This window comes from Crocodylus siamensis, chromosome 5 (genome assembly GCF_052110815.1).
Source record: "Crocodylus siamensis isolate JL-2025a chromosome 5, ASM5211081v1, whole genome shotgun sequence".
Taxonomy (NCBI): domain Eukaryota; kingdom Metazoa; phylum Chordata; order Crocodylia; family Crocodylidae; genus Crocodylus; species Crocodylus siamensis.
The window spans coordinates 44318769-44340946 of record NC_143399.1 but is presented as its reverse complement, the minus strand read 5'-3'; the positions used below and the strand labels follow the sequence as shown (position 1 = coordinate 44340946).

Here is a 22178-nt window from a genome sequence, read left to right as displayed (position 1 = left end):
CTTATTTTCTTTTAAATAAAAGCTGTGATTCTTCTTTACAGGGTTCAGAGATTAACTCTGTTAATAAGGACCTTCTCCAAAGCCTGTTCAGCTACTTAGCACTGCAAGACAAGTATGCAAGTCACCATGTCTTAGTATCAAATCTGTTTCTACTCCGATTAGACAACTTTTTTATTATTTCTACCACCCACCGTTATACAGTCTTTATATTTTACTGTCTGTTCTTTCTATCCAGTCCCATAGCTCAGATTTCACCAATCTTGGCCACTTTGAAAGGAAAGAATAAATATCAGATAACTTTAACCAAGAACTTTGCTCCTTACCTTGTCAACAAGCCTCACTTGCATAATTACCTAGGAAAATAATCTCTTTCCTCTTGAAGAGAGCTGTTCCCTCCCACACCACTTTGCCTCTGCCAAAATATCCCTCAAGTTTTTTATAAATAGAATAACAGCAAGTGGATCTTTCCAAAGCTGGTGGAAAACACTTTGAAGACACAGCTGATTCTATCCACAAGGCTTGGAGGTAAGGGAAAGGAAATAAATAAACCTGTGTATTTAGCATCACGTGTGAAGCTGTGGCACACAGTAAGGACACAGTCCATTAGCATACTTTATTAATTAGTACATGTAGTGTGTGTTTTTTTGTCTTTTTCATGTGTAACTAAGCAGCTATTGCATTACAAGTCCAAATGGAACTGAGACTTTGAAAGCCATGACTTTCTTTACACTACCTTTTTTCAATTTCTACATGGCTGTAATGAGTTTCATTCTAGCTTTTGGAATTGAACAGATACCAATGCATGAAACAAATATGTAATTACAGTTCAGAAAAGTTCTGCTACTGCACAGAGGAGCAGGTGGAATAGGAAATGTTTTATGAGGAGTGAGTGCAGATTCTATAATGTGAAGCAAGAAACTAAGCAGAAGAGAGAGTGCCATTTATACCCATGTTATTACTTACGGCACTGGATCTTCACACTTACAGCACTGCAGGGAAATTTACAATGCGAAAAAGAGGGCAGAAAAACAAATATCCCTGGATCAGTTTCTCAAAAAGCCATCACATGGCCCTAAGTCTCCCCAAAATCTCCCCAAAGAAGCCCTTCTGAATTCCATGACCCTGATGAAGGTGTTCCTTCACCTTCTGATTAAATAAAATGTTATGTGATTAGTTACTGTATTGCCCTGTTTAATCGATTTATATACAGAACACTTTAGAAAGCTTTGTACTGTACAGTGTATATCATTTATAGTTGCTTAAATAGTTGATTTAAATATGGTGTTTATGGTCATTTCTATAAAAAGTTGGGCATCGGGCCCTTGGTCAGGAACGTAACCTCCTATTATAACATTGTTTCTATGGGAAAATCAGATTCTACTTACATTGTTTCGACTTACAGTGCCTTTTCCAGGAATGTAACCCACCATAAGTGTGAGGACTGCCTGTATACAGTTCACTTTGAAAAACTGAAAACATGGGAAGCCAAAAAATTCAGCTTTTTATCAAAACATGATACTATTAATACAAACTCTATTTTCTGGAGAAAAAATATTTTCAGGCCCATTTTTCACAGAAAAATTCTATTTGACAAAAAGATTTTACCCTTTCTGCCACACACAACTATGAGTTTCATACATCTCTATAGGTGCCTTTAAAAGGGCTTCCAGGCTGTGAGTTCTGATTGCTCTGTGCGAGAGGTTGTACTGCCAAGTTTAAAGAAATTGTGGTCCTGACCCAGCTGGGTTTAGTTTTATAAACTACTTGAACAGTGAATAGGGCAGTGTGAAATTTCACCGGCTGTTTCAATTCAACATTGTTTTGACTCATTTCGAGCTCGAAACAGTGAACTCAAATTGAAATGAAGGGCTTCAAAACAGCCTCGAAACAAAATGAGGCTAGTTGAAACATTTCAAAAGTTTTGAAATGTTTCATGTTTCAAAGCCAGCAGTGAAGTGGTGGGAGACAGGGCTGTGCTGGGAGCGCAGCCTTGCCTCTCCCCATCTCCTGCCTCCGGGCTGCGGGAAGGGAACTGTGCCTGGGCTCAGGACCCCTCCCAAGTGCTATGATCGAGCAGGGGATTGGAAGTCAGCCCAGATGGGCTGAGTTCCTTTCTGCAGTGTGATAGTCAGGTGAAACATCGAGACAGCGTCAAAATAGCCTCACTGTTTCAACAAAATGAAATGGAACAGCTCTTTTGACTTGAAATGAAATTCGAAACAAAATGCTGTTCTGTCCAAACCCCGAAACTCAAATCAAAATGGAACAGTGCTGTTTTGCTCAGCCTGAATAGTGAACTCCTTATTGTAGATTGCATGTTGTGCTGTCATGCTGGTGTGAAGACACAAATCATAACTAGCAGTCTACCCAACTCGAGGAAGCAGATGGCCAATTTTGCAGGGAAATCTAGGGCTGGCTTCCATTTTCGTGGGCTAATCGTGATGGGCCCCCACATGCCTCTGATTGGCCCAGGGGCCCCAGTGGTCTCATCTCTCACTGCTGACTGGTTGGTTGCAAGGGCAGTCCATCATGTGACCCTGCCCCTCACTGCCAATTGGTGGAGACAGGCAGGGCCATAAAACAGGCAGCCTCTCAGCCAATCAACAGCAAGGGATTGGGGCAGCAGCCATCTTGGGCTCCCCTTCATGCCAGTAGCCCTGCTTCCCCCCCAGCAGGCTATGCAGGTGGGCCACAACTCCATGAGGACTGCTGGCTATCTCTGAACAGTAGCAATTTTTTTTCAGTAAGTTTTCTTTTCTTTTTTTTCAGATTTGTAGACAATGCTGGATTTTGTGATTTCCTTGAAATCACAATTTTGGTAGGTCCCTAATCATAACAGCAAAGTCAGATTGGATTCTGATGTAGGTGGTGAGATTCAGTTGGTGATAACAGCTTCAAGTGACACTGAGGCTACTGAAAATTTCAGGAATGACCTTGGAAAGAAGGAAATGAAAGTCCAGGTAGTGTTAGAGCAGGGGTGTGCTATTATTTTGGCTGTGCACCACTTAATGACTGTTGGTGTCCTCTTGATGGCCACAACTTTCTCTCTCTCTCTCTCTTTCTCTCCCCCCCAACCCACGACCCCACCCTGCCCAAAGCTGCAGCATGCCCAAATCCCCACCCAACTGGATCTGTAGCAATGCCTGATCACCACCCCACCCAGAGCTGTAGCCCTCCCTGATCCCCATCCCACCCGGAAACTGCTGGCTGCATCCTCAGCTTACCCCAGGTGGGCACCAGCATCATCTGTGGATGCAGCTGGCAGGTTTTGGGTGAGGATCAGGGCATCTGCCTGGGTCCACAGGTGATGCTGCCATGTTAGTGCTGGACAGAAACAGTCCCACCCATCCACCCAGTGAGGTGGAAACAGCCCCACCTGCCCAGAACTATGCAGTGGCTGGAGCCACCAGTTGCCTATGGGCTAGATCCCATTAGTGCACAACCACCTGCCTGTGGGCCAGATACAGTCAGTTGGCATCTGGCCTGCAAGCCATGTTTTGCCTGCCCTTCTGTTAGAGGATTACTGTTTCTCATAAACAAGGGAAGTCGGACAATGGAAGACATTGGAATTCAGTTGTTGGCTAGCAAAGAGGTGACACAAGACGAGGCCTTTTGGGACTACACCTATAGTAGATGAACTATTGTTCTGGGTGTGAGACTGAACAGTCTGGTTAGAAAGGAGATAAACAAGCTCTAAAACTCAAGGTTTTCAGCAAGTAAATATAGAAAGAACATTTGGCTGTGAAACCTATACTTAAAGATGTCATGAGTGTAATGAACTAGGAATGGGATGAGAAATTCTTCAACTGTTAATATGCCAGAGCTAGGAGTTGGGTAACAAGAGGAACTGGAAATATGAGGAAGTAATTTGATATAACACTGAAACCAGGTGGGAAGATTCGCATGAGGGAATGTTAAAATCATGGGCTGTAACCTAGTATGTGAAACAGAGGCAGTGCATCATTGCCTGCTACCAATTTCATTAACCAGGGATTGGAATTGCAGGCTCTGGAGCAGTTACGGATTCATTCTCTCACCGAGCAAGTGCAAGGTGAGGCTTTTGTGAGGATTTATTGCAGGCTGCCAAATCAAACAGGACAGCCATCTCTTTAATAACATACATATTTTGATTGAAAAACCAATAATATCCTGGGAGACGGCACCCTGTAAGGTATCACACAGGTACCAAAATGTCCTTGGAACTGTGGAGGATGGTTCTCCTACAGAAGCCTCATCCCTCAGCTACAAATGCATACTCTGTTTTACTTGCTCTAACTGGGTATGATTTCTCCTTGCAATAGTGGGATAAATAAGGTTGGACTGATATGATTAAAATCTTTGGCTACAGCTCATCTGTCTTATCTGGGAAATAACACTTCTGCAAATGGTACTGGTGGGGCTTGAGTTTTGAGGTAGATACTTTAAAAATGTAAGAAAAAGTTTTCATAAAAGAGCTATAAAATTGATTTCAAGTGTCTTAAACAAGCTTTCCTGTTGTAGACCAAGAGGCTCCAATGTACATAGTTTCTTAAAAAGAATCTTAGGCCACTTGGCTGCAGTCTGTAATTACCTGCACAGGGAAAAGATACCTGATAGCAGAAGGCACTTTCATCCAGCAAAGGCATAAGGAGTGCCAGTGGCTGGAAGTTTAAGCTGCACCAGAGTTCACCCACAAGGTATGGGGCATAATAAAAAAATTCCCAAGTGATATTCTCAGCTGAATGTTGTGCCAGAAGTCAGACTTTGGGCTGGAGCCAATGTTGGACTTATGTGCCTGACCCCTTAAGTGGAGTTCAGAGCCAGGTGTACAGTTCATCCAGTGAACTGATTGCTCATAAGATAGAGAAATAGTCCCTGGAGCCAAGACTGAAACTCATCACTCCCTCTTCCAAGCTAATTCTATCCACCAGACACCACCTAAGCCAGTTCTTCCCAAACTAGTGTTTGTTGCCCCAAGTGGGACTGCAGCAGTTGAGCAGGGATGTGAGCGCCACAGAACCCTAGGTTCCTGAAGGCACCAGTATGCCAATAAGAAAGAAAAGCAGTGTAAAATGCTGCACCACATTGCTCATCTTAACTCTGCTGTTATTTCTACCCTTCTCTGATACAGGAGACCATGGTAAAGACAGTGGCAATTGTTGGAGCTGGTGTCAGTGGACTGGCCTCCATTAAGACCTGTCTAGAACAAGGACTTGAGCCCACATGCTTTGAGAAAAGCGATGACCTTGGGGGGCTTTGGAGGTTCACGGTAAGTAGGGTGCCATCACTTGGGATTGTAGATGGTTACATAGGAAAAGCTCTAACAATGGGACTCTGTCAGGTAATCAGAAATTATTATTCTTCAGCTCAGATCCAAGAAGTTAGCAAAGTCAATCAAGTTCAGCTGCTTGAAACAAAACTTGGTTATATCTAAATTGCACAAAGATCCTTGCCTTGCATATTTCCTGGACTATGGGTTCTACAACATCACTTCAGCACAGCCAAGCCTCTGAATGCAGTTCATATCCTTGGTGAGCTCAGCAGTGCTCAGCGTTTTGCGGGGTGTTCACTGGACAGGTTGAACTCTGGCCTTTCACTCCTGTAGCTCATTTCTCTCTTCCAGCTCCTCTTCTCCAGCTGGGGATTTTCTACCCCAGGTGGGTTGATAACAGATTCTCATAAAAAAATTAACTATTCTGGCACTCACCCACTATCCAGCTTTCAAACTGGTGCTCATCTACCATGCCTCCTGCCTGACTTCAGGCTAACATGGCTAACTACCTCTCTTGGCTTACCAATTCCTGGACATACTCCATCTTCAACCATAAAACAGAAGTTCTAATCAATTCTGAAGGTTTGAATTATGAATAGAATTACTAATTTATTTGATTACTATGTTATTTTTATGTGAACACTTTCCCAAACCTGTTGTAGGAGACTATATAAAGCATATAAATAGAGCTGTGTGAAGCTTCAGGTGGTGATCTGATTCGGAGGAGATTCTGGCCGATTCAGTGGCTGAATCTCCAAATCTGAATCAAATCAGGGGACCAGTTAAAAGGTCTGAATCAATTCAAAGCCCTCCAAATCATTGGAAAAAATTCGGAGAGCTTCGATGATTCGGACAGTCCCCAGTGGCTGCAGCAGGGAGCTGCAGCCAGACTTGGAGCTGGTAAGTAGGGGACAGGGGCGGGGGGAGAGGACCATGGGGGGACCTCTGCCAGCCCCCATCCCCTGCTTGCTCCCCTAGCCCCCGCCCACCCTCACACGGCTGTCCCCCCACCCCCACCCCCACCCCCACCCCAGCTCCTGGTGCTTTAAAGAAAAGCCCCGGTGCTCACCTAGTGCTGCTGAGAGGGAGGTGATCCATGCTGCCCTCCACTGTCCCACGCTGCATGGGGGGCTCTGCATGAGCCCCCTGATGCCCCCTCATTCTCCCATTCCCCGCCCCCCCCATGGCTGCCCTGCCCATCACGGCTCCGGTCCTTTAATAAAAAAAAAAAAAAATGGAGGAAAGCCCAGAGACTCACCAGCTCCTGCAGCAGCCTTGGGGATTTGGGAGGTTCGTGCACAGCCCCCCACCTAGTGTGGGGCAGTATGGGGGCAGTGGGGATCACCACCCCCCTCCTCTGGCAGAAACGGTGAATCTGGGGGTTTTCTTGTTTTGTTTTGTTTTTTCTTAAAGGGCCAGAGCTGGGGCAGGCAGGGCAGCTGGGGGGGGTTAGGACAGTGTGGGGGAGGTTGGGGAGGATCGTGCAGAGCCCCTCATGCAGCATGGTGCAGTGGGGGCAGTGGAGATTGCCCCCCCACCTGGCAGCACCCAGTGAGTCAGGGCTTTTTTTTTCCAAGTGCTGGGAGCTGCGGCAGGTGGGGCAGCCATTGCAGCGCTGGGAGAGTGGGCAGGCGATGGGCCTGGGTGATTCGGCTGAACTGGTTCAGGACAGTGATTCAAATCACCAAATCCCATCACTGTCCCCTGAATCGGCCAAATCCAGAGCAAATACTAGCTGCTTCGCACAGACCTACATATTAGGTCTTAATCCATCCCCTGTTCTGTAATGACACTTGTAACTTCAGCCTGCCCTACTGACAACCAGTTTATGTTCAAAAGCCTCCTTTTGTTAAACAATTATTAATCTTATTTAACAGGTTGTGAAACTGAGGTAAAGAGAAGTTAAAATTTCCAGATAAATTAGTGTCAGGCCAAAGATAAGAATTTAGGAAACCTGATCCTTTGATCTCTTGCTTGTTCCTCTAGATCAGTGGTTCTCAAACTTTTTGGTACCAGCACCCATCTGTAAACATCAATGGCCAGTCCCGACCCAGTGCCCCTCACTCCTGACTCACTGCCTCTCTGCCCCCAGCCCCTCAGTGCATGGGGCAAGGTAGGGGGGAGGAAGGAGTGGGAAGCATGGGGGGGGTCCCAAGCAGTTTCAAGCGGCAAAATTCTGCCAGCCTATGAGAGAAAAGCCAAGGTTTCCCACGTTTTTCTCTTTTAAACAAGAATCCATTTTTAAAGTTTGTTCATGACCCGTTCATATACTCTTGAGACCCACAAGTTGAGAAATGCTGCTCTAGATGGCCCTCAGTCTTAGACAATCTTCCTGGGAAATTATTGGAATTTGTAACACGTGATCAGAGCTGAGTACTAAGAAACAGCAGCCAGCATGACCAAAAGCAAGGAGCAGTGTTCGGCTACATGAACATAGTGATAAGAAATATATGTGTAATAAAAACACAGGAACTAATGAGTCCCTTGAATCTGATTAAAACTAAAACTTTCCTTAATTTTTTAGAAACAAGAAATGCTGAGAAAATCTCATATAGAAAACACTCATGTGTGTTTCTGGAGTTAACATGTGCTCCCTGATGCCCAGCAGCTCAGTGAAGCTGATGCCCATTAGGATTTTCCTCAAGTTCAAGCCCTCCAGGGCAGAGAGCCTGGTCTAGCTGGCTATCCTAGAGCCACACCTTGGAAACACTGATCCCTTGTTCCTGGGGCGGTCTGCCAGCAAACTGAGCAGAAGCCACTAAAAGTCTGAGCTGGGATTCTGTGACAGCTGATCCATCCTGGGATGTCAGACAAAATACTTGAATTCTTAAGGAATCTGCCTTCTGTGCAGGTGCATAATTGGGTAGACTAAGCTCCCTGCTCTCTTGCTTGTTTGTATCACTTGTACAGAGATTAGCCATGGTGCTATACCAAAAAAAAAAATAAAAATCCAGCAACATCATACTGGCATGTACAAATACAAGTATCTAGCATGTGAAGTAATCTCTCTTTTCTACACTGTCCAGACAGAGTACAGTGTCCAGCTCAGGGCACCAGTTTTTCAAGAAAATTATGAACTAATTGGTAATAGTCTAAAGGAAAACAACTAAAATGATCAGCAGTCTAGAAAAAAAATATGATTAGTGTAGAAAACAAAAGACTAAGAGGAGATATGGCAATTAGTCTTTAAAAATGTGAAAGACTAAAGCAAAGAAGGTTACACACCATTCTTCACATTGCTTGGGAGTAAAACAAAAAGTTATGGGCTTAAATTGGAACAAAGTAAAATGAGGTTAGACAGTAGCATAGTTTTGGGCTCCACAATTCAAAAAGGATGTGGAGAAGCTTGAGAGAGTCCAGAGGAGAGCCACGCGCATGATCAGAGGTCAGGAAAACAGATCTTACGATGACAGGCTGAGAGCCATGGGACTCTTTAGCCTGGAAAAGCGTAGGCTCAGGGGTGATCTGATGGCCACCTATAAGTTTATCGGGGTGACCACCAGGATCTGGGGGAACGTTTGTTCACCAGAGCGCCCCAAGGGATGACGAAGTCGAATGGTCACAAACTCTGCCGCGACCATTTCAGGCTGGACATAAGGAAGAATTTCTTTACTGTCCGAGCCCCCAAGGTCTGGAACAGTCTGCCAGTGGAGGTGGTTCAAGCACCTACATTGAACACCTTCAAGAGTAAATTGGATGTTTATCTTGCTGGGATCCTATGACCCCAGCTGACTTCCTGCCCTTTGGGCAGGGGGCTGGACTCGATGATCTCCCGAGGTCCCTTCCAGCCCTAATGTCTATGAAATCTATATCCTAACTATAAGGGTAGTTAGGACTGAAATAGATTGATACCCAGATATATTATGGTGTATTCATCACTTGGGGCAGGTTAGACAAAAATCTGCCAGAAATGGTTAAAGTACATTTGTTCCTGCCTCAGGGCATGGGGAAAGAGTAGATGACCTCTTGAGGTCACTTCCATTTCTCTATTATTCTGTTATTCTATTATATGACTCTGGATAAAAAGATCTATTTAATCCTTTTGAGACTGAAGTTCTCAAGGTCAAACTCTAATCCCTAGTAGCATCCTGTGTCCCTTGATGAATGGAAACCAAATGGTCTGTCTCACTGCATGCATTTGAATAGGTTTCACTTTCCTGTGTTGACAGGAACACATTGAAGATGGAAAACCAAGTCTGTACAAATCTGTGGTCAGCAATGCCTGCAAAGAGATGTCAGCCTTCTCAGATTTCCCTTATCCTGAGGATTTTCCAAACTATCTGCACAATGCCAAGATCTTTGAATATTTGAAGATGTATGCAAAGCATTTTGACCTTGTAAAGCACATCCAGTTCAAGGTGAGTGTCCGGGATATGACCAGGACATAGGTAGTTGGGTTTTGATCCTAATGGCCACAGCCCAGAGGATCAAGAAGAGGCAAGTCAAGGAATAAATGATCCAGACTACAGCAAGGAATCAATGGATCAGGAGCAGGCAGATGAGGAGGCCAAGGTCTATAAAGGACCAGGACATACACAGTCACCCTGTGTAAAACCAGAAGCCAAGGGAAGTGAGGTGGGAAAGGAGAATTGGGAACAGGGGACCGGAATTCAGACTGGCATTGCTAGCCAGGAGGTCTTGAGCAGGCAGCTATAGGTATAGGGGGCTGGGATTGGACAATCACCTAGATAAGCCACGAGCCAGGATTTGGGTTTCAGAAAACAACAAGTCTGGAAATACAAGGGGTCACAAAGTCAGCAAGGCCATCAAGAAGCACAAGGGGCCAGGCTGGAGTCTTGAACCTGGAAGAGGCAGGCAGGAGCCAGGGTGAGTCCAGGTAATAGGACCCTGGTCACAAGAAACCAGAAACAAACAAGCAGGACCAAGGAAACTAGAAACAGGGAGTCAGAAGCCTGGGGCTAGACTGGTTTGTTGTTGAGTAGCCTGCTGGGTGCTGGACCTGCTGCCCAAAACCAGGAAGCTGCACCCAGCAGGCAACTAGGGCCATCTGGGAGTAGTTGGGCTAGTAGCAACCAGGCCAAGTCAGTTAGGGTCAGGCAGCAGCAATTTTTCTAGTTTGCTGCCCTGACCCCTGACAGTGAACTACAGAACATAGCATCTGTTTCACAGAGGAGAATGAGGGCCTCATTAAACATTCATTTCAGGTGGCTCTTGGAGCTCTTAACCCCTGGATTGTCCACACAGTAACACCTGAAACTACTTAAGCCCACTTCCAGTGGCTTAAAATTATGCTACTCCAGGGTAGTTTTATCTCTGAACCATATTACCCAGCTCATGTTCCATTAATGTGTAGCCACTCCTCACAGATGAGCCGCCCAAGTTGCAGTCCTCCAGTATCCCAAAATACAGTGTCCCTTCCCTCACCCTCCTATTCTTTGTGGACAAACTTTCCCCTGAACTCTACTACCCAGGGGGCAGTCCTGGCACCAAGCGAACTCACTCTCCTGCCTCTGGGGGTATGACCTCCCCACCCCCAGGGCTGCACCCCATGCAAAAAGTCTGCAGAGCATATATCAGCTAGCCAGGTCACTGGACATGGATGAGTCCAGGAATGGAGTCTAAGGGCAGGAGTAGGGGGGGGAATAAGGTTGGGACTGGATAGGGTCTTCATGGGCTGGTGCTTCCTTCCCAGGCAGGGGTAATAGCTGCCTCAAAAGTGCCTTTCCTTACCAGTCCCACTTCCCAGCCACCCCAGGAAGCACAACCAGCACCCCGCACACCCCAATCCCAATTTATTAAAACATGAAACCTTCTTTAATTTACTTCCTCTTTATTTCTTTTTAAATTCTTTTTATTTTATCCTTCAGTGACTGACTTCCTTAATTTCACCACCCTTCCCCCACCCCCAATTCCTCTCTACCTCCCATTTCATTATCCACCCCCATCCCATTAACTCTCTGCCTCCCAACTTCATGTTTCTGTCCCACCCTCCCAACCCTCTCTCATACACCCTGACCTAGAGCAGGGATAGCAGCCTGTCCTGGCTCACCAGGGCAAGCAGTGGCTACTTACAGCTATGGCTCCTAGTCAGGTCCCTGCTCATCTAGTGGCAAGCTACAGCTGTGCAGGTAGGACACAATCAGAGAAGGTTTTAGCCTTAAGGTGCGACTGCTTCAAGCTCCAGCTAGCATTAACACCAATCAATATTTGACCAACTCAAAGTGCAATGTGTTACAAGGTCTTAAGAGTCTATTAGTGCTGCCAGCTAAAGGAGTTACTCTTTAGAGAAGACACCGCTGCTTGTGCTGACAGCAGTAAACAGCTTGGGTTTATCAATTGCTGATGACCCAACTAGGATCAACTATATAAAAAGTAGCATGGTGTTTTATGAAGTGAAGGTAAGATAGTTATATACCTTTACAGACTAACTAAATAAGATACAGCTAGAGAGCACAGGCTTTCATAAACTGAAGTTAACCTCATCAGATGCTATGAAAGTATGTGCAGAAAGCAGAGAATAAAAAGAAGAAAGAAATTAGAATACAAAAGACAAGGGAGGGAAGAGAGAAAGAGATAGAGGAGGGAGGGAGGTAGTGCTAGGAGAGAAAATCAAGCTTGCAGTAAGCCCGTAGGAACACAGAGGGTCACAAAAGATAATCCAGGTAATGAGATAAGAAACTATAGCCCCTCTTTAAGCCATACTTAACACAATCCACTTAGCAGATGATGTCTTGTTCCACAGTTTCCCATTAAGCTACCTCTTTTTGCTTATGGATTGAAAACATCGATCTTCTGTAATTTAGAACTGAAATCTCAGGCGTGGCATCTGCCTCCCAAAAGCATTCTGTCCCCAAAAGACTCAGGTGGTTTGGTTGTAGGTACAGAACTGCTGGGCTACAGATAGAGAAAGAACATAAGAAACCATAATCTTCCAGTAACTCATCTTACTGTTTCCCGCTGTGGTGGTAGTGCCTAAAAACCAGTGATGGACCACTGGCCAGATCTTTCAAGGTGTTTGGCACTGATAAATACGTCCCTAGTGAGATTTCCAAAACCACTCAGACACTTGGAGCAAGTCATCTAAGTACTTCTGAAAAGCCCACCTTTGTAACTTTGGCCCTGAAGGTGCTAGGTACTATACAACCAGAACTGAAAGATGGTTCCTGCCCCATAGAGACTGTATTCTAAATCTCTCTCCAGGCCCAGGTCAGGGCTGTCCTCCCGTGCATCTGGAACATGGTCTTCCACCTTGTCTTTGACTGGATAGTTTACTTCTACCTGTTATGCTCAGATTACCTGTTGACTGACAAGAAATAAATAAATATATTTTCTTGTGATTTGATCTTTCAGACCGCAGTCATCAGCATAAAGAAACACTTGGATTTCTCTACCACTGGCCAATGGAATATCATCACAGAGTCTAACGGGAAGCAGGAGACGTCTGTCTTTGATGCTGTTATGGTTTGCACTGGATACCTCTCAGAACCTTTCCTGCCACTAGAAACCTTCCCTGGTACAGCCTCTCTTGTATTTACTTTTTTAGCAGTACTGTGTGTCTGGCGTAAAGACTGACACGTCCATAATTAAAACATTCCATTCCTATATACTAAATACTTGGTTTCTCCTGCCCTCCTCAAACTAACTTGCCTAATTAAGGGAAAGTTTTGCTCTCCCCAGTGCCTCTTACAGGTGTGACTATTTTACCAGCAACCACCCAAGGCTCAATATGATTTTCGTTAGGAAAATTTCTCAGAAAATGTGTTTGTATGAATAAGTTAAAGATCATAGCATGGTACCGGTTGGAGCTCTAATATAAAAAATGGGCCAGATTTACCTCTGGCTAAATTGCATTCACTTCTTTAAGGCTGTATTTGCGTACAGCCCATACTTCCAGCTAGGGAAACGTATCTCCTTTGCTGACTTTTCAGTGCCCCGTAATTCTCTTGAGTGCTTCTCAAAATCTGCTTTTGTAAGAACAAAATCTTCTCCTGTTTCCTTCTTCCTCTATGTTTTTTTCCTCATGAAGCTGGAGACCCTTTCATCTTTTTGGAATGTCGGCAGGAACTAACTGACGTTCACTTTGGGCTACAAGAAATGGTTTTAGAAAACTGATTTAAGTTACATTACCTCAACTTTTCAAACCATAGACTTCAGTTCTGTGGTGGGGGAAGAGGACATTCATAGCAGTATATCAGGGAAGCTGGGACAGAGCTCCTTGTCCTAATCATTATGCACCATGGAATAGAATTTCATATTTTTTGCATTCATAGTTTCATAGTTTCTAGGGTCAGAAGGGACCTTAGTAGATCATCTAGTCCGACCCCCTGCCATGGCAGGAAAGAGTACTGGGGTCAAACAACCCCAGCAAGGTGTACATTCATTCTATGCAGTTACCAGACTAGTGGTCCTTATAAAAATAGCTATACAGTTGTCTAGAGCAATAGTTCTCAAACTTTTTAGACTTGAGGCACTGCTCCTTGGGCTCAATGCCCTCCTCATTGAACTAGAGGTACCCCTCCATAACTTTCATGAATTGAGTGGCACACAATTTTAAAAACTTTATTGCTTACCTCCTTGCAGATGGACCAGGAAGTGGGTGCAGGGGATCAGCCAGGCAGGGATAAGCCTGTGCCTGAGCTTATCTGCTTGTCTCCTCACACCTTGCGGCGTCCTTCAAAAGATCTGACAGCACCTCAGGGTGCCACAGTATTCTGGTTGGGAATCACTGGTCTAGACTGATTGCACAGAGCATTGGAATGCGTCCAGGTGTTTAAAAGTAACCAGGGCTCCTGGTAGAGGTGATATCTATTATTAGACCAACAAGATTCTTGCAAAAAAATTCTTTAATTGCAAGCTTTCAGGTACAAGCACCCTTCATCAGGCATCAGAAAAAAGATTGTAAAAGTTCTCCTGGATAGAAATGAAAGTTCATATTTCACAGGATTTCACAGAGGAGTCAATAAATGGAAAACTCCTCCGGGCAGGTAGTTCTTAGCTGGTAAGGAATCTCTCAGCTCTCCTGTGAGGCTCTGTGATGATGCAAATTAGCTTGAACAAAGGCAGGAGCAGTACCTCAGGTTTCAGGTGGTCAAAGTTGCTTCCTACTTGTGAAATTATGAAGATTTCATTTTAAAAATCGGCTAAAATTCAATATCTTCCATGTGTCAGCTGTCCAGGTTGTAGCTGTATTGGTGTAAAGGAAAAAGCAATCAGGGCTCGTGTTTAATGCAGATGACTTGGACATGAACCACCTAACTACCTTCAGGACCAATTCCTTCTTACTTTATTTGTCACCTCTGCTGGACCTGGGGAGAGAGCAAGAAGTGATGGATCCTAGTATCTCCTGCCCTGTTGTCCCACAGCTTTCATATGTTCTGCAATAAGAAAAGAAGGAAGTGGTCCTTCTGGTTCCTTTCTGCTCCCTGGCTCTGCTGTTGATGATCTTGGTAGGGAAGTGACAGAAAACCCTTTTAGTCATTTTTCATAGATTGTAGGACCAGACAGGAAATGATGATTCTCTAGTTTGACAATCTGTATAGTATAGGCCAGAAATTTATCCTAAAATATCTGGTACCAAGCCCCAAACTTCTGTTCCAGTTGTAGCTTTCTATCTCATAAGGCATGCTTTGTTTGACACAGAAACTGCATGAGTTGAAGGGTCCAGCACCTCCTTAATGCAAATGTTTCACCTCACTGACTGAGAATGAAGAATTCAACCTCCAACCCTCTCCAGAAAGGGGAGCAGTTTGGTACTATGATTCCCCCCTTAACAAGAAAAAATATGTAATAAAAATTAAAGAACCTTCATATTTGGGTTAGATTTTTTTTTAAGTTCTTCTTCAGTAAAGGAGCCCGTTAAGCTGAATGGATTCCAAGAGGTGCTTGAAATTGCTCTTTATGACCATTTACCAGATAACCCAAAGACAATGGAGCTGAAAATGCTTAAATTCCAGGGAACAAGTTATCTTCTCCCTTTTTTTCCAGGAATAAAGACATTCAAAGGCTCATATTTTCACAGCCGGTTTTACAAGCATCCACACATATTTCAGGGGAAGAGAGTGCTTGTGGTTGGCATGGGAAATTCTGGAGTCGATATCGCAGTAGAGGCCAGTCACGTGGCTGAAAAGGTAGAGTCTGTCCAACTGCTTTTGAGGAGAGGAGGGAGGGTTGTAGTTTTGTTAACTGTTTCCTGCTAACTTCAGATACAACTAAGGACATGTCTGTGCCATAATATCAGTGAGTCGCAGCAGCAAGGGGCTTGGGCCACACACTGCCATATCCTCCATGCCAACCTGAAGGCATGGTTCAAACTAGAATGTACACCAGTGAAGCAGCTCTTAGCATATCAGTGATGAAGGACGCAAGGTCCGGCAGACAGCAACAAGGCCTGAAGGTGGGGGTAGACAGAGAGCAGGCAGGATGCGTACAAGCCCTTCAGTGCCAGTACTCAATACCATATCTGTGTCAATAAGCCCTAAGAGGCCAGAATTGCACAGAGAAAACAGTCAGATGAAGTGAGCTGCGACCCTTAATCTGTTGTTTATTTCCTCAGCTTCAGGACGATATCTCTGGGTCCACAGTCCTTATTAAGAGAGTCATTAAGCTCTGAAAAGTTAAACCAGCCCCTAAGGCCCCCAGTACTGTAACATAATCCATTAGTGCCCATATGGAACTATGGTCTGAAGTAGCGACTGATGGAACAGGGATGTGTGAGTGGCTTTCAACTATCTAACAGCACCTTCCTCTCATACTTATAAGAGACCTTGTAAGACATGGGTTCATTTTAACATGGTTGGGAGCACAACCTTTTGTCTTGGATTAGTTTTATGAAGGAAAGGAAATAAATTCATCTGCTACAGCTTTAGTGCTTTGTTGTCTTTTAGGTGATGATCAGCACTAGCAGAGGTGCATGGGCCATGAGTCGAGTTTTTGACAATGGCTACCCCTGGGACATGGTATTCCTAACGCGCTTCATGGCCTTGGTCAGAAATTCCCTGCCACGGCCCATTGTGGGGTGGATGATTGCACACAGGATGAGTCAGTGGTTTGACCATGCAAACTATGGCTTGATTCCCGAGGACAGGTACTCCTAGAGCTTCTGTTTAATGTTGTGATAAATTGGTTTATGCATTAGAGAATTAAAGAGAAAGCACCTTTACAATGTTGTACATTGTATTTCCCAAAGAGTGGAGATCCATTTGCTGGGTCTGTAAAATGAGAAGGTACAAATCTATACCAAAGGGGCAGAGGCAAGGGTGTTATTCGTTACATCCATATAGTGCAACTTAGAAAGACAACCTCTTCATCTGCATCATTCAGAGAAGAACTTTTGAATAGCTCATTTCTAAGAGTTAGGACTGGCCACTAGGATTTCATATCTGTAGCACCTTGTCAAGGGGCAGATAGGTGTTTAAAGTGGGCTGGTACTCTGAAAAGCAACTATAACTATAACTCAGGTGAAACAGCTAGTGGGTCAGACAGGCAACTGTAATAGCTATATAAAGAAAAAGGCTACAAAAGTGGGTTCTTGTAATTAGACTGAAGACCGTGAATTTTTGAGACATGGCACATTGTGTTCACCATCCTAAGTTAGATGAATATTACCATAACTGTGACCTCTACATTGGAGGTCATTCTCTAGTTCCCTGATGAAGCATGTGGTAGTGTTCTATGTTGTCTTGCCTCCCTCAGCCCTTTAAATGTCCTTCCATTTGTCTCTCTGCAGAAGAGTGATGCGGGAACCTGTACTGAATGATGACCTTCCAAGTCATATCATCACAGGGAAGATCACAATAAGACCAAAAGTGCAAGAGTTTAAGGAAAACTCAGTCATATTCCAGAATAGCTCTGAAGAGGAGCCCATTGATATCGTTGTCTTTGCCACAGGATACACATTCTCTTTCCCTTTCCTGGAGGAATCTCTCCTCAAAGTCGAAAATCGCCAAGCATCTCTGTACAAATATATATTTAACCCTCATCTTGAGAAGCCCACTCTTGCTATCATTGGCCTTATTAAGCCATTTTGTGCTGTCATGCCTGTTGTAGAGTTGCAAGGGCGCTGGGTTACACGTGTCTTTAAAGGTAGGTGGAGCAAGAACATTGGTAATGTGTACTCCTTATAAAATGGAGAAAACAATAGAAACAGGTGCATATCAGGCACAGGAATGGGAGATACCTCCTCAGAAAGAGACAGCTTCCAAATGGATTTATTTTGTAGAGGACAGCAAAGCTGACAAATTAATGACCTTCTGTATTAGATTGTGCCATCCTTTCCCACCAGATGCTTTGCAAAGCATTGAAATCCTTTGAACAAAAGCAATCAAAATACACCAGAGCACAGATGCAAGAATCCTGCTGAAGACATTCCCAGGGATTTTATTTCAAGAGAATTATTTTTTTCTGTTGGCAAACTCCCATTGAAGTTACTTGTATTTAGTGGAAGAAGAATAGGGCTCAAGGTTTTAAAAACAAACCTAGGAAACCAGGAAAGGAGTGTTGGCATCACTTCATTGTCGTGTATAGAGAACAAGCCAGTGACCCCATTTATCGTATACCCCAGGAGCGTGTCAAACTCACAGTGACTCCTGGGATGAATCTGAACTATAGGGCTCCTTGTGGGCTGGGTCTGGACATGGTGGTAGGGCAAACAGTGGCAGCAGGATGAGTGGTGAAGTGAACAGCAGTGTTGGAAGGGTAAGCAGCAATGGTGGGGCAAGGGTAGGCAGTGGGGGTTAACATAGCTGTCATTCACTCCACAGCACTGACATGTTCACGATACACTGCTGACATGCATGGCCAAAAGGGCCATGTGCCCTGGATTTTAGTGGCAGGCCTGCCCTTGAATTCCCAAGCACATTACAGACCCCACAGGCCACACAACACAGCCCCACAGGCTGGATCTAGCCCATGGACAAAACATTTGACTTCCCTGCTATATGCCTCATGAATATATTTAATTCATGGTTACGCAGTTTTTATGGGAAATGCTCAATCAGGCATTCCTCATGAACATCGCCATCATCCATGGAAAAATGAAGCCCTGGTGGTGCAGTGGGCTCTGAAAAAAAAAGTGGCAAAGGCTTTGGAGAAAAGAAAGAGGTTTTGCAGACAAGCTGCCAGCTGCTTTAATGGAAGGAGGGGAGGAGGAGAAAAGTAATTGTTCTTTCCTGGAGGGCTTTAAGCAGGCAATGAAGGTGAAAATTAGGAGGTGATTACTTGCATTGTAAACTGTTTCCCAGGGTTGGGGCTTTAATTGGGTAATTAGGTGGAACAGTAAGAGGTAATTACTTGAACTGAAAAGGGAGTTAACACTGGCTTAGTAGAAGCTGGTGTTAATTACATGTTTCCCTGTCTCTGTCCCTCAGCAGGGAGTGAGTTTTCCAGTCCCCCCAGTCGATCAGAGGCATGGTGGGTGGAGGGAGGGAAGGAGGAAGCTATACTGAAGCTGTGAAAAATCAGCCAGGGACTGTGAGGATGCTGCAGAAAAAAGCAGCTGGCCCTGTGATTTGAGTCTATGCCTAACCATAGAGCTTTAGTAGGTATTGCCACTTCACAGAAGCAAGATGCTCTTTTAAGTGGTCCTTGTATTTGCAGAGCTTATGATAGTGCTTAGTGCAAGCTGTCATCTTATACCCTGACCTTCTGAGGAGGAACTATTTTGTCTATTAGAATAGGAAAATCTGGTAACATTTATTATTACCAGGTAGAACTTGTACTACACGGGATTCCCACGGTGGGGTTAAACAGGATTAAGCTGAATCCAGAAGTTTTGATCTTCCATTCTTCATAGAGAAAGGCAGTTTGAGAGCCTCAGAGAGAACATGGCTTACAGCCATGATGATATATATATTTATTTACATTTAGTAGCATAGGCATTGGAGGCCTCAGTAGCCAGGGTTATGGTCCTCTTACCTGAGTCTCTTGAGTTTATTTTAATAAATTACTTTCAGACCTTGCAGGGACAGTGCCCTCTTCCCCCTGCTTTGCTTGTTGTATGCTAGTTAGTTTTTAATGTATAACCCCTGAGAGGTGCAGGTGTGTGGCAGTGGTTTTCCCAACAGTACATTGTTTCAAGGCTTGTGACTGGTACTTGTGTAAGAGGGCTATTCACAAAGCTTTTTGAGAATAGGTTAGACAAATAACTTGTCTAGGATATTTTAGAGAGTTGATCCTGCCATGAGCAAGGGCTTGGACTAGAGGACCTCCTCAGATCCCTTTCAGCCCTACTTTTCTATGATTCGTGATACAAGTTAAACTTGTGCAACTCTGTGTAAGTAATCCCTGAATTAGACCCTTTTCTGTTTTCTAGGCCTCTGCCAGTTGCCTCCAGTGAGCACCATGATGGAAGAGATCAATGAGAAGAAGCAGAACAAGATTCACTGGTAAGCCAGGTTTGCATAATGCAAAGAGCTTTGACAGGTCTGAACACTCTTGAACTGCAACGAAAACAGCATACAGCAGTTCTATAGCTGCTCCCTATGTTTATAATAAGGGCAACTTTTAGGTGCTGTGAAGATCAATGTTGATTTAATTAATCAACAGTTAAGGTATACCTGAAGACCATAATTTAGCTGGTAACTACCATATTTTTCGGACCATAAGACGCACATGACCATAAGACGCACCCAGTTTTTATGGCAGGAGAGACTATGTGTGTCGGTGGCCGGCCATTTTTATTGCCGGCTCCCAGCCACCGGCATGGGCGCTGGCTTCCGGTGTAAACAAGCGGCGGATGTCCCGCTCGGGCTCCGCCGCCTCCGCGGGCAAGCTCCACCCCGTCTCCCCGGGACACACACCTTCGGACCATAAGACGCACCCTCGTTTTCCCCCCACTTTTGGGGGGAAAAAAGTGCGTCTTATGGTCCGAAAAATACGGTATGTCATTATCCAGGGTTTGGGCAGTATTTGTCAAAGAAATCTAAGCATGTCTAAAAACAATACTTGTGCAAACCAGGAAGCCAGGGCTGAACTTCTATAGCGACCTCTGTTTTATCTGTCCAAGTGACATCCTCTCCCTTTCTTTCCTCATTTATTAAGGTTCGGTGTCACTTTTGATGAGGTTCTGAAAACAGAATGCCTGGAATATGTTGATTCAATCGCCTCCTTCATTGGTGCAAAACCCAAAGTGCTGGCCCTGTTCTTTACGGATCCAAAACTGGCCCTGAAAATCTTCTTTGGTCCATGCACCAGCTATCAGTATCGCCTGACTGGACCAGGGAAATGGGAAGGAGCCAGGAATGCCATCCTGACCCAGTGGGACCGGACACTGAAGCCCACAAGAACACGAGTTATAGAAGATTCATCAACCTTCTGCCCATATTTGCTTAAAATATTTGGGCTTTTTGCACTCTTTGCTGCAATTTTTCTTGGTTTCCAGTAGTCCTGGGATAATGTTGAATCCTGTATCCATTCCTTGGTGCATAAATCTTTTCTATCAATGCGGTTTCTCTCTATGGCGAGGCAGGAAACACACACCTCTCAGAAAAGACCCTTAGAGTAGTAGGGCTTCTAAAGGAAAGGATTAAAAATCAAAGTTTAATCAATGTCATGGTAAAATGTCTCCTCCAGCTGAACTACATGTTAAGACCCTCTCTCCATGAGGAAGGTGCACAGACTTAACTAAAAGTGTGGTGTTAAACTGTGCAAATACTTGTGTAGGCAGTCAGTCCTTCTTGGGAATGGGTGTCTTTCAAGAAAAAATGCTTTAGATCATGGATGTCAAACATATTGCCTATGTGCCAGATATGGCACACAAATCTGCTGTTGCCAGTCTGCTAGAATACCAGCAGGCCACTGGAAGTTGGTGAGGCATGTTCAGGGCACAGTGGCATGCTGCAGAATCTGGGGCCTCAGGTTCCAGCGGACTTAGCAATCAGTGGCAGGTGGACAAGCAAGGGCTGACAGCCCTGGTTGCACTCCAACCACTTTGCCTCTCACCACTGCTGTGGCCCTACCTCCCTGGCCACCAGCCTATAATGCATGCCCCAAGCTGGAGCTGGAGCTGCCACCACATCATGGGGCTCACAGCAGTGGCATCTTTGGATCTGGCACAGAAGACATAGCAGCGGCTGAACCTACCTACCACTGTGTGCTCCAAGTTGGAGCCAGAGTTGCCACTGCCACTGCTTCCTTATATCTTATGCAAGATCTAGTCTGCAAGGAGCCCTGCAGCCCAGATTCATCCTGGGGAACAGTGATGTTGACACCCCTGCTTTAGCTCAGTTAGAAACTATGGGTTTAATGCAAGAATCTCAGAATAGAAATCTCTGGCTTGTGTCAAGCAAGATGATCATAATGTCCCCTTCTTCTGACCTTAAAAACTGTTCACTGAGGCCACTATTCTATTGGACCTACTTCTATAGACACAGCCTAAGTGATCCTATATAATAGTCTCTCTACTAATGCTAACAATTGTCACATACATAAATGGTCAATTTGAATTACAAATCACTGTGCTTTCATAATTTGATGGGTCCAGAGAGAGGGGTGGAGAGAGGCCAGAGGGGCATCTGAATCCCAACCTGTGTGCAGGAGTCCAAAACTGCGGTTACCTGGCTATGTATATGCCACTTAGGCATGTCAAGTTAATTATGTTTAGCCATTAGTTTCTCAATACCTTGGTTCTCAATTCATACAACAGCACTACTCTTCCCTCACTGTTTCATTGGAAATACAAATGCAGCTGAAGTATTAGAAATCATTACTTTCTTCAAGCTATTTTGGTTATATTCAACATACCTGTAATGTGCTTCATTCCAATTAGCTTTACTTATTCTTCAGTAGATTCAAATACAGGCAACCACTGTTTTGAAAAGTGCTATTGGGAATAAAAAGGGATTTTTGAGAGAGTACATGTAGAATCTGTACTGGGGGTAAGTAACTCAATAGTAAGAGTTAGTTGACTTCTTCTCACCTCACTTACAAAAAAAAATCTGAATTTGTATAAATTTTTCTATGGAAAAGTAAG

The 22178-nt window shown here is 44.5% G+C and overlaps 1 protein-coding gene across 2 annotated transcripts; it reads left to right on the top strand.

Annotated features, from left to right (window-relative positions):
- Nucleotides 1-387: 387 nt before the first annotated feature.
- On the top strand, nucleotides 388-21658 carry LOC149863998 (flavin-containing monooxygenase 1-like). Of its 2 annotated transcripts, none has more exons than XM_090050140.1 (9): nucleotides 388-525; nucleotides 5111-5248; nucleotides 9421-9609; nucleotides 12563-12725; nucleotides 15197-15339; nucleotides 16096-16295; nucleotides 16938-17293; nucleotides 19521-19593; nucleotides 20249-21658. In XM_090050140.1, the coding sequence occupies exons 2-9, from the start codon at nucleotides 5117-5119 to the stop codon at nucleotides 20589-20591; spliced, it is 1599 nt and encodes a 532-aa protein (XP_089906266.1). In that variant the 5' UTR covers nucleotides 388-525; nucleotides 5111-5116; the 3' UTR covers nucleotides 20592-21658. The 2 variants fall into 2 exon arrangements, with proteins under 2 accessions (XP_089906266.1, XP_089906267.1); XM_090050141.1 differs by lacking the exon at nucleotides 388-525 and adding an exon at nucleotides 4002-4051.
- The last annotated feature ends 520 nt before the right edge of the window (nucleotides 21659-22178 follow it).